Source organism: Mus musculus, chromosome 11, assembly GCF_000001635.26.
Source record: "Mus musculus strain C57BL/6J chromosome 11, GRCm38.p6 C57BL/6J".
Lineage (NCBI taxonomy): Eukaryota > Metazoa > Chordata > Mammalia > Rodentia > Muridae > Mus > Mus musculus.
The window spans coordinates 82,041,933-82,053,420 of record NC_000077.6 but is presented as its reverse complement, the minus strand read 5'-3'; the positions used below and the strand labels follow the sequence as shown (position 1 = coordinate 82,053,420).

Genomic DNA, 11,488 nt, shown 5'->3' with positions numbered 1-11,488 from the left:
AGAAGCTAGAGCCACCAGGGAAGAGGGAATCCCAACTGAAAAATTGTCTTTATAAGATGGGCCATGTCTATGAGGAATTGTCTTGAGTGGTGATCAGCATAGGAGAGTTCTGCCCACATTGCGTGGTACGCTGCCTGTGTAACGGGTCCTGACCTGGGTAAGAAAGATAGCGAAATGAACAATAGAATCAGTAACCAGAATTCCTTCATGTTTTCTGCTTCAGGTCCTGCTTGAGTTTCTACTCTGAATTCCCTCAATGATGAGTTGTGACCCTGAAGTATAAGCCTATTTAAACATTCCCTTTTTTAAGGTTTTTATTTATTTGTTTGTTTGTTTTGTTTCTGTTTTTTGTTTTTGTTTTGGCATGGTGTTTATGAGAAAACAACAGAACCAAAGAAGGACCTCTGTTCTCAAGGGTCTCTAGGGAACAGAAAGCTGTTACAACACTAACATGTAAAGTCTTAAATGACCCAGGTAGCAGGTCTTCTAGTTAAGATCACCTTTAAAAGAGGAAATTAGAGATGTAGAGAAATCAAATTATCTTCCTCTTCTGTAAAATCATTTATGAAAGGGGGGCCCTTTTCCAAGTGTTCCCAGACTCCTCAGGGTATTTTTTTTGTTTACTTGTTTGCTTGTTTTTGGTGTGTGTGTGTGTGTGTGTGTGTGTGTACTGTATGCACCTATGGGAATACAAAGGTCAAAGATCGTGTCAAGTGATGTCATTCTCCTATTTTTTTGAGGCAGAGTCTCTCCTTGAACACGAAGTCCATGTTTTCTCTGCTGTGATTTCCCAATTCTCCTGTCTCTGCACCCCATCATGAAGCTGGGGGTACAGACATTGATGCCTGACTAGTTATTCTGGTGTTGGGGCCCAAACCCTGTCCTCATGATTGCACGAATGATCTTATCCATTTAGCCATCTCCCTGGCCCCAAATGTCTTTATTTGAAGTGCTCCCATTGTTTCATTATTTCACATATCCCTTTAAAGGCTATCAACTCTCCTCTTACACAAAGGTGAGACACTGAGGTGCAAAGCAGCTAGATCCCTGGACCCACTGGTCACGGCAATAATAGTCAGTCCTTCAGTACCAATGCCAGCACAATCTCAACAATGCATTCTTGTGGTTGCATTGCAGTCAGATAATGCTCAATCAACTTACTTTCTGAAAAACAGTGAGTGCTTCAGCGACTTAGGATGGATAAAAGCCACAGCAGCCACCTGGTATGGATAGCCTCTACATTTACTGAGACAAGAGTTTACAGAATCAGACATGGATGCAGTTTGTAGCACTTCAGCCTGCATACCATTGACCTTGACTCCACGTGTAACTCTGGTATGTCTCTAGTCTAAGGAAGTAAGAGTGTTGTGCCCCAAGTTCACAGAAAACCCAGAGGATCCCAAGAATTGCTAAGTCTGCTGCAACTGGCAAAAGAAATCTTTTATGTAAGTTGCGAGTTCAAACTTGGTTCGTCCCCCTAGCACTCACTGCGTGAATGCTGTCAAGTGACCCCGAGTCCAGAAAACATTGGGCTTATATACAGTATAGTTAGAAATAATGTGAATATTTACAGAAAAGGGGAGTAGAGGGTGGAATAGTACTGAAGCTGGAGGGGGGTTAATGGGCCTCTGTTCAAGGAATAATTTTATGGTCAGTTGTAACTGTGTCTGTGACCTGACCTTGGTTTACCTTTTTTCCCCCCATGGTCTCCCTTGGGCTTGTTATTTTTCTAAGGTCTCAAAGACAGGCACCTGCAGTTTTGCTGCTTATCAGCAGGAGTGTTGGTTTTTTTGAGACAGAGGTGGTGTCATTCTAACACTAGGGGAGGTGGAGGGAGCCCTGAGCTGCAGGAGGATGCAGCACAGAAACCAGCTGTCTGCATATCATGATTGCCTGGGGGCGGGGAGAGGATGGAAGCCTCTGGCGGGGGAGCATAGGGGCAAACTGTCTGTACAACACTGAAGTCTCTCTAGTATCAGTAATTCAGGGATTACAACAAAAGGAGTACATGAATGTCTGTTGAGAAGTAAATCTTTATCAGTCTGCCCTTCCCTCCTGTCTCATAGACAGATCATAGCTGTAGTAGGCATTTTTTTTTCTCATTGATGAGACAAAGTACTTGATAAAAACAAAAGAAAGGAGGGATTTATTTTGGATCATAGTGTGAGGGTCCAAACCATCCTGGTGGCTAAGCCATGGTGGAAGGGATGTGTGGCAATTAATCACACTGTATCTGTGGTCAGTAAGTAGAGAGAGATGAATACTGGTGCGCAATTGCATTTTTCCTTTATTCAGTCCAGAACCCCAGCCCATGGAACTGTACCTCACATATTTAGGGTGAGCCTTCCTATATCCTCAGTTGACCTAATCTAGAAGTTTCCTCACAGACACCTGCAGAAGTTTGTCTCCTAAGTGGATCTAGACCCTGTCAAGCTGACAGTTAATATCAACCATTACTACAATAGTAATGAGATGGCCCAGTTCCGATGGCAACATAGGATAGTCTTGAATGTGTCTTGGTGATGGTTGATTCTCTCTCTCAGAAGATTTGGATCTAACTGGATCTACCTTGTACAGTGCCCTGTATGACAAAAAGACAAGTCATGTATACACAGTATGTCATGTCAGGTTTAGAAGGAAAGCATAGATGTATCCAGCTCTCTCATCAGCAGAGCTCAGCAGCAATCCCATAGCCCTCCAAGGCTTGGCTCTCCCCTCTGGGAATGCTCTTCCATTTTCTTGATCTTTGTTTCTGGTAGCCCTCATGAGATCTTTCATTTTCTTTCCTTCTCCTTAGCCATTTCTGAATAGAGTGTTGAAGAAAACCTCTGCTTAAGCCCCCGAAGAATCAGCCCACACCCTCCTTATCAAATCCTGTACTTCAGGTCTTTCCTCTTAAAAAGAAATTCTAAGTCCATGTATCTTCACTCGGGCAATGGCAGCATCTATGCCTCACTCTCCCTGTTGGAATCTTTCTTGCTGGAGTTTTCATCTCTGTGTTTTGTTTATAAGTGTCTAAGCAATGGTGATGTTGGTGTGAGAGCTATCCATAGTCTAGAAATCTCTCTTTGCAGAGGCTCAGGGAGATTAGGCAGAGTCTAATTTTTGAGTCCCATTACCCTTAAGATCATCACAATAGGAGTGAAACTTGAAGTACGGAGTGTTTTTAGGGACTTGGCTTGAATGTGGCTTACAGCATTGGTTTCTCACTCTATTGGTTAGGATTCATTCACAAGGCCCTCAGACAAATAAATGCTATCTATCCTGGGGGTTCTCTAAAGACTTGAGGAGCATATTAATTTTGAATTGACTGTGTCTTTTAGTGGGTCTGGGATCACTAATTGTTTTATTGATAATTTCATAGATTTTTGTCAATAACTTTGGGGGTTTTTCCTTTTGGCATTGAGCCAATGTCTCATCACCCACTTTTTAGTGAGACATTTGCTTGCATAGCAAAGCAACATTTCTATCTTATTTTTCTCTGTCACTTTATCCAACTAAGAGGCTTTTCCATGAGAGAAAGACAGAGAGAGAGAAAGAGAGAGAAACAGACAGACAGACACACACACACACACATACACACACACACAGAGAGAGAGAGAGACAGAGAGACATACAGAGAGAGAGACAGAGACAGAGAGAGTTGTACCAACACACAGATTGTATTTCCTGCAGTATAAATCTTGAATTTGTGGATTTTATTCGTATGTTAAAGGACATCCAGTTCTTTCCTAAACTGTTTTCCTTACAGTGATAACTTGACAGATGCAGACAGAAGCAACCAGCACACCATCAATGCACATTTTTGTAAAGTTTCCCTTTGGAGCGAAGATTTCTGTAGACAGGACCTGACAGCTTTGGTGCTTTGGAACATGGGCCTCCATCTTTCCAACCTCAGGCACCAGCTCGTTCCATCTGCTGTCAGAAGTCTGCTGAATGTTACTTGTTGCAGTTTTATATTTAATTTATTTTACTGTGGGAGGGACAGGGTTTTGCCCTCCCACAGTAAAATATGTATCCCAATGCTATGTAACTCACTGTGTAGCCCAAATGGCCATGAACTTATAGCGATCCTGCATCAGTTTCCTAAATGCTGGAGTATAGCTGTGCATCATCACGATGCACTCCTTTGGGTTTTAATGGGGGCACAGGATCATCACAGTTGTCTGTGTGTTAATCAAGCAAATGACACCCTTTAGGTCTAATCCAGAGATCACAGAAGAAGTCCTGTAATATAGAAAGAAAAAAAATATGAGGAACCCTTAAAGTTTTTCTTAGCAATAATCCCCAGACCTGAAGGGTAACTCCTTAAAGGGCAAAAGGGACATTTTTGCCACCCTACACTCCCAACAAATTTGGTGGCAATAGTTGGGCATCTTTGATGGATATGCTCCCAGATGTAAAATGTGTTCATTTTGTTTTTACTTTTAGTGTCTACATGAGGCTGGTGCCTGCATGGCTCTACTATACCCTCTCACTTAAAGAAACATGTCTGTCAGGTTAGTGACTACTTAAGACAGCTAGTGCTATAACTCATACATTAGTGGTATAACCCATCTAGTCTTTGAATTCCACAGACCACTGATGCTGAGCTAGGGATCACCCTCTGTTTCTGGTCATAATTTTGGATTTCTCTTTAATTATTCTTGCCAAAGGGCCCTGGACATAGATGAAGACAAACAAGATTTAAATTCTTTAAAATGGGGAACTAGGCTGGTAGTGCATCTCACTAGTTGAGTAGAGTGCTTGCCTAGCATGCACTAAGACTTAAATTTGGTCCCCAGTTCTTCAAAAATTGTGTATAGGGGCACGCACCTGTTCCCTCACTCTGGAGATAGAGGCTGAAGGATGAAAATTCAAGATCATTCTTTGCATATTGAATTATAGGACAACATGGGCACTTGGTTTAAAAAAAGACTAGAAAGAAAAAAAGCAAGGAGACCAACAGTGTAAGAAAGAAATGCAAAGAGAAAGAAGAAGAAGAAAAGGAAGAGGAGGAGTTTCTTTGGCCTTGGGCACAGGGAGCTCCTCCTCTCTGAACTGTAATAAAGTCACTGATTCTCTGCTTAACATTGACCTGTATAACCTGTATTCTTTTCTATCTGACGCTACTTTCATGGCTCTAAGATGAAGCATGTGACAGGAAGAGGATAGTTTGGGTGATGCTAGTCTGCCTCCTGGTGGCTGTTTTGGAAAATCTGCTTGTTGCGGAGATGAGGCCTGACACCCCGGAGGCTGCATGAAAGGCAGGAAGCTCTGTTAGATCTGGCTGGAGCATCAGTGCGTGGTCACTGGTGTACTGTTTGTTTGCCACTACGGTGTCCACTCTCTTCTGACACCTTATGTTTCAACCTGAGGCTTTAATGGAGGCTCAGCTGGAAGATCCAGGGATCTCTTAGAATCTTGTGCTGGGGCCATGATCTTCACCTTCCTGCCCTTTCTGATTAACAGAGATGGAACTGTTTGAACACTCATGTGGCTGCCAGATGTGGAAGGGAATTTGCCAGGTCACATTGGCCTGGCATCTCCATTATCAAAGCCAGAGATGTATTTTAATATTCTGGACTGGAGGGACTTGGGGGTCTGTGAGGAGACCAGACAAATAGGAATCTGGTGCAATCAGAGATTGTGTGAAAAGCCACGGCTTTGGAAACCAAAACAGTGCCTGGTAAAGTGGCTAAAGCTGGTGTCAGCTTGTCAGAGACAAAACTGTAGACCTGGCTTTTTCTAGCTTCAGCCTGTCTGTCTTTGACAACTAAGCTCAGTCTAAGCTAATACCCAGGGTTACCATGTCTGGCCCCCTCCCCTCCCTCTGTACCCACACCCTACTTCTTGCCACCCTGTTCACCCCTCCAGCTTAGTTTGTTCCTTTAAAAGACAGCATCAGAGATTGAATTTTGTGCAAAAATACATTTTATATGAAACTTCAGTAGTCATACATTTAAAAACCACACAGTATCATAACATTATGATTTTATCCTAAAAGTTTTTAAATAAAATCTTTGCACTGATTCTTGCAAAGTCCCTTCATAATACAAGAACAAAGTAAAAATGGGGAAAGGGGGAGAATTCTGCAGCTAACACAACGTTAAAGTGACATGAGGTCTCCAGAGCTTTACATTCAAATCACACCAAAGTACATGGCTAATTAAATAAAAATATTAATAACTTAAAGACCATTCCTTAGGCGTGACCATTTCACATTCCTACAGACAGCTCCTATCCCTTAGGACCGTGATCAACACATTTCATCAACAGTTCTCAGAAAGAACAGCGGTGAGGAATTTTGCTTCTTGGCTCCTAGGTTGGTTTCTGTTCAGGCACATTTCTTCAAGGCTTTGGAGTTGGGGTTTTCATGTCTAAGTATGCTATAGCCTCCTCGACCCACTTCTGATGGGCTTCAGCGCAGACTTCCATGCCCTTCTTTGTCTTGAAGCTGAAGAAAGAGGGCTCAGTTAGAGAGTATGTAACTTATTCTGTGAATCCCTACCTGGCATTACCCCAAGTTGATGACATGACCCAGGAATGGATGAGGAAGAAGGTAAGATAAAGGACAGGCCTGATGGGAAGGTGCAGTTCTCATTGGTCAAGGAAAAGACCCCTTGGCTTTTAGAGGGAGAGGGAAGTTCTGAACTGGTGGCTCGGAAGAGAGTGGTGGGCTTCAGTTTTCCCATTGAAAGTTATGTGAGTTTGTGTTAGAGATACAGTCTCTACCCATTGAGCATATAATCCTATGTACTGCTTCAGGGGTGACAGCACTGAGGGGGTGAAGGCAAGGGTTGTGTACTTACATAACAGCTTCCCAGGGACACCGACTACTGGTGATCCTTCTGTAGCTCTTGAGATTCCTCTTGGGGATCTTTTGTTTCTTGACATAGCAGCATGTGGATGCATTGGGCCCATCTACAATGAAAGAACAAGAAAAGGTTCTTTGTGGTAGGTTGTGGGTCTTTTGTTGATGCTTAAAGAATTGCCCACCCTAGTTTAATGTCTCTCCTCTCCTTTTTATTATGTTCCCCAATTCTTTCTCACTTGAATGGGTTGGGTTATATGCCAGTCAATAGAGTCAAAAAGAGCTGATGACAATAATGGGTGTCACTAGAAAGCATTATTATAATGCCACAGTTCTTTAGAATAAGGAGACACTGGTTATGAGTCTCCTTTTAGGATAAAAGAAATAGTGTTTAGTTGTGACACAGCCTCTACATAACCACTGTCTCTGGAAATTGGGCTGGATAAAGCACCCACCAGACATTGGGCCTCTTCTCCCTCCCTCTTTTACCTGAGAACCATCCCAGGCTCCTATTTGATGACCTAGGACCCCATCACCACAGAAGGCAAGAACTATCTTGTTTCCACAAATGAGTCCTAAGGGAATCAGGTTCAAGTTCTAGAATTATCATTGGACTATAAGTATCTTCTTGTCCTTCTTTTAATTGTCCTACTTTGGCAAAGCCAGCAAATGTGAGACTATGGGTAAACCTTGTTCTGTAATTTTCTATGAAATGTCCCAGAGAAGGGACAGCATGCTCTGGGAAACAGGAGGCAGGGTGAGTCTCACCTGGTTGGGCCCACACTTGGATGCTGAAAGCAGCGGCTATGAGCAGCAGGCACAGAAGCGTGGCAGAGATCCTCATGGTGGAGAAAGAGAGTGAGAGAGCTGGCTTCAGTGAGAGCTGGCAGACTCTGTGCTGGCCTTGCTTCTCTGCTCTTCTGGCAGCTCTGCCTCCTCTTTTATAGGCAGCCGATAGGGAGGGATCTTCTTTTGGAATGAATCACAGGAGAGTGTAATGTGAGGCTGGCCTATTTCCATTTAACACCAGGAATGGAAAATGAGGTGGTGACTCTGTCCAGATAAAACACTGTACTGTGAACTCTGGCTATTCCAACCAGCTCAGCTACTATTGGAAAGAAAAGCTTTTTTTTTTTTTTTTTTTTTTTTTTTTTTTTGTAGAATGAGGAAGGAAGCAGAGATGGCAGAGTCAAGGGATTCCTATTTCCCCCTTCGAGCAACATCCCAAGGAGCTTGGAGTCTAGAAACAGGCACTAAAATTTTGACTGAATTTAAAAATGCACTTGAAGATGAAAAGTCCTGCTAACTTTTCAAACCACAGAGGAAAAGATGTTTGCAAACAGACAAACAAAAATCATAAAACATTTCCAAACCCTGTGTCTAATATAATTTTTAATTACTAAAAACAAAACAGCTCTTTATTTGGGAAAGTTGACTGGCATCAGCTGGCCAGTACTTGGTTGTAGGTAGACGGCTGAAGTTGAGGGCCATCCCAAAGCATTCTTTCCAAGTCTAGTGTCTGGAAGAACTTTAATAGCTATAGTTTGGGCCGGATGTGGCTTGTTTCCTCTCCCTCTTTCTCTGCATTCCACTGCGAAGGCCATACCATATATTTCACATGATGCCTTAAAGTGTCCAGGCACATAGGCAAAACCTCTTAGCAAGTGAGTGTAAAGTAACCCGCAGACATGTTTTTAAACCACTGTACAGGTCTGTAACTTGGTACCAGAGAGAGTATTAGGCAAGGGCAGGGGCCCAACTTCTGTTCCCAGAAATATTGTCCAGAAGGATTCAGATCTTGGAATCTTGTCGTTTTCCAAATATCTGATTAACTATGAAAATATCTTTTCCAAGTAAAAGAACGTAGAGAAGTCAAACTGAATGTAGTGTCATATCTTTAGTGTCAGGTCTCAGCATGTGAGAGGCTAGGGCAGGAGGAGTGTGCTCTTGGAGCTAATCTACATTCCATGGTGAAACATGTCAAAAACTCCAGAGTCTGGGGATAATAGAACACACTATGTTTGAGCAACTGCCCAGGCTTTGTGACAAAGACGGAAACTTAGACTCTAATCAGCCAACACTGTGACAATCCAACTTTTGAACTGAGAAAACACAGTCACAGGTTACATCACTGACAAATGGTTGGGAATTATGATCTAGATAATATAAAGAATGCCCACAACTCAGTAGCAAAAACAAAACCAAACAACTGAATTGAAAGTGCACAGAGTATCAATAGACGTTTCTAAAGGATGATAGACAAGAAACATTAAAAAGACATTCCACATTGCCAGTCTTTGGAAGCTTGTGTGAGGTGCTGAATTCAATGTCAAGTCCCTATATGTAAATAAATAAGAATGAAAGGGAAAATTCAAATCAAAACCATCATGAGATCTCATTACTTTGCCCCATTATACTTACTTACATCAAAATATCAAAATAAAGACTGGTGATTATAAGCTCAGTACTAGAGTTTTTGTCTAGCACATACATAGCTCTGCGTTCCAATCTTAGCACTATAAAATAAAATAGCAGACAAAGGTGGAAATAGGAACTTATTTAGTGAGTAGGTATTTTGGCTTTTACAAGGTGAAAAAATGGCCTAGAGGTCTGTTGTTCAATGATGTTAGGTATGTCAACATTAGTTCCATAACTATGCTTAAATATGGAAAAGATGGTGAATTCTGTGGTTTATGGTTTTGCCACCATCTTAAAAATTTAAAAGAGAATGAAGTCTTTAAAAAGTGACTTTTATAGTTCTCAGTAAAAACTGGTGATTGTTCCTGAAAAATGACTCATTGGTCTGTTCCCGACTCTCTGTGTGCATTGGGGACTGGGAACAGACACACTACATACTTACTGGGAAAGCAAACCTGGGAGAAACTCAAGCAGCGCGGCTGTGGAGAGGGCTCGGTTGGTAGAACACTTGTCATGTAAGCACGGGGACCTCAGTGTGATCCCCTGAACCCAAATAAAGTTGAGCAAAGGGGTACAAACCTATAATTCCAGTGTTGGGGAAGGGACAGGAAGATCTCTGGGGCCCCTTGCCAGTCAGCCTGATCCACTGAGTGAGTTCTGGGTTCAGTGAGAGATCTTGTTTCAAAGAAAATCTGGACAGTGCCTGAAGAACAATATCTGGACTTCTGGCCTCCGTGCAGATGTGCCCATGAAACCCAGCAATGAGAGGTGGTGCTCGGTGGCTTTGTGCTTCTCATGTTCTCAGGATGAGCATCCTTGACCATGGCTTCAATCTATGGGCTTCTTATGCCCATTTCCACCTGTTGGCTATACTGGCATTGGAGCTGGGTGGGCATGCCTGTCTTTAGTAGTTATCACAGCTGGTACAGACCTTGGGCTTCTGATTATTTTGGCAACAAGATTTTTTCAAAAAAAAAAAAACCTGACTGTTACTGTACTGGGCTACTGGTACAGGCACACCACATCTCCCTGTGTGCTTTTCTGGCTGTTTTCCTTGCTTCATCCATACCTGATCCACAACTCTTTTAAGCCAAAACTCCCAGGCTTAAATGAGAGCTCCACATTTCTAACCAATTCCTTTCTTTAAACCACTTTATCCACCTGGAAGCCTCTGCAGATGATTTAGTGTTTGAAACCTTTTTTTAAAAAAAATCCATCCCTATGCTTTTATAGTCAAATGGTTTTCAGTAGAATTTTGGAGGGCATGCACTCCAGAAAAGATAGTCTTCAACAAATGGTGCTGGGAAAGCCAGAGATCTGCCTTCAAAAGAATAAAGGTAGACCCCAGCTTTCACAGTAAACAAAAATCAACTCAAATGGGTTAAAGATATGAAATGTAAGACCTGAAGTCATGAAGTGACTAGAAGGAAACATACAGGAGATCCTTTGTGATGTGGGCATAGGCACGAAGTTTATGGAGAAGAGCCCAAAAGCATAGGCTACAAAAGGAAGAATTAGCCAATCATATTTTATCACCACAAAAATGTATAAACAGTATATCTAAAAAGCCACTTCCTAAATGAAGGCATCGATAAATAAAAGAATTCTCAACTTTACTGTCCATGAGGTATAATGATTAGTGTTGATTGCCAACTTAACAGAATCCATAACTACCTGGGAGGAGGGCCTGTGTGTGCCTGTGTGTGTGTGCCTGTGGGAATTATCATGACAGTGTTAGATTAGTTGAAATGGAAAGACTTGCCCACTGTGGGTGGCACCATTCCCTGGCTGCTATCTTGGACTATGCGAGTAGAGAAAGGGAGATGATCAGCAGTCTTCCTTTATCACTCTCTGCTTTTCTGCTTTGGATGGGACATGATAAACTGCTTCAAGTTCTTGCTTTCATGGTTTCCCTGCCATGATGAAACTAAGAAGAAACTCTTTCACTTAGAGTAAGAGTATTTGTTTTCATAGCAACGTGAAAAGAAATGAATACATCAGGGAAAGGCAAGTCAAAACCACAGTGAAACCTTCCTCCGGTCAGAAGGGCTATTGCTTAAAAAAATGTCAAAAATTAAATAATACTGGTAAAGATGTGGAGGAAAAAGGGGCCCCTTGAAACTGTTAATGGAAATGTAAATTAGTGCAGTCATTGTCAGGAACAGTATGGTAGTTCCTCAAAATATTAAAAACTAGAATTGGCAATCTTGCAACCCTGCTCCTGGGCATGTAGCCAACGGAGTAAGAATCTGTATGCCGAGAGATATCTGTACTCCA

General features: G+C 42.2%; 1 protein-coding gene across 1 annotated transcript; it reads right to left on the bottom strand.

The window, feature by feature from the left end:
* Nucleotides 1-5,895: 5,895 nt before the first annotated feature.
* On the bottom strand, nucleotides 5,896-7,709 carry Ccl7 (chemokine (C-C motif) ligand 7). Its single transcript, NM_013654.3, has 3 exons — nucleotides 7,562-7,709; nucleotides 6,792-6,903; nucleotides 5,896-6,436 (listed from the first exon to the last, which is right to left on the bottom strand). Exons 1-3 carry the CDS (start codon nucleotides 7,635-7,637, stop codon nucleotides 6,331-6,333), a joined length of 294 nt encoding a protein of 97 aa, NP_038682.1. The 5' UTR covers nucleotides 7,638-7,709; the 3' UTR covers nucleotides 5,896-6,330.
* Nucleotides 7,710-11,488: the final 3,779 nt, after the last annotated feature.

Coding starts and splice junctions, on each gene's coding strand:
- Ccl7 (NM_013654.3), bottom strand. CDS start 7,637: ATGAGGATCTCTGCCACGCTTCTGTGCCTGCTGCTCATAGCCGCTGCT. Junction 6,904..7,561: donor CCAAGTGTGGGCCCAACCAG/GTGAGACTCACC, acceptor CTTTCATTGTAG/ATGGGCCCAATGCATCCACA. Junction 6,437..6,791: donor TGTCCCTGGGAAGCTGTTAT/GTAAGTACACAA, acceptor CTCTTTCTTCAG/CTTCAAGACAAAGAAGGGCA.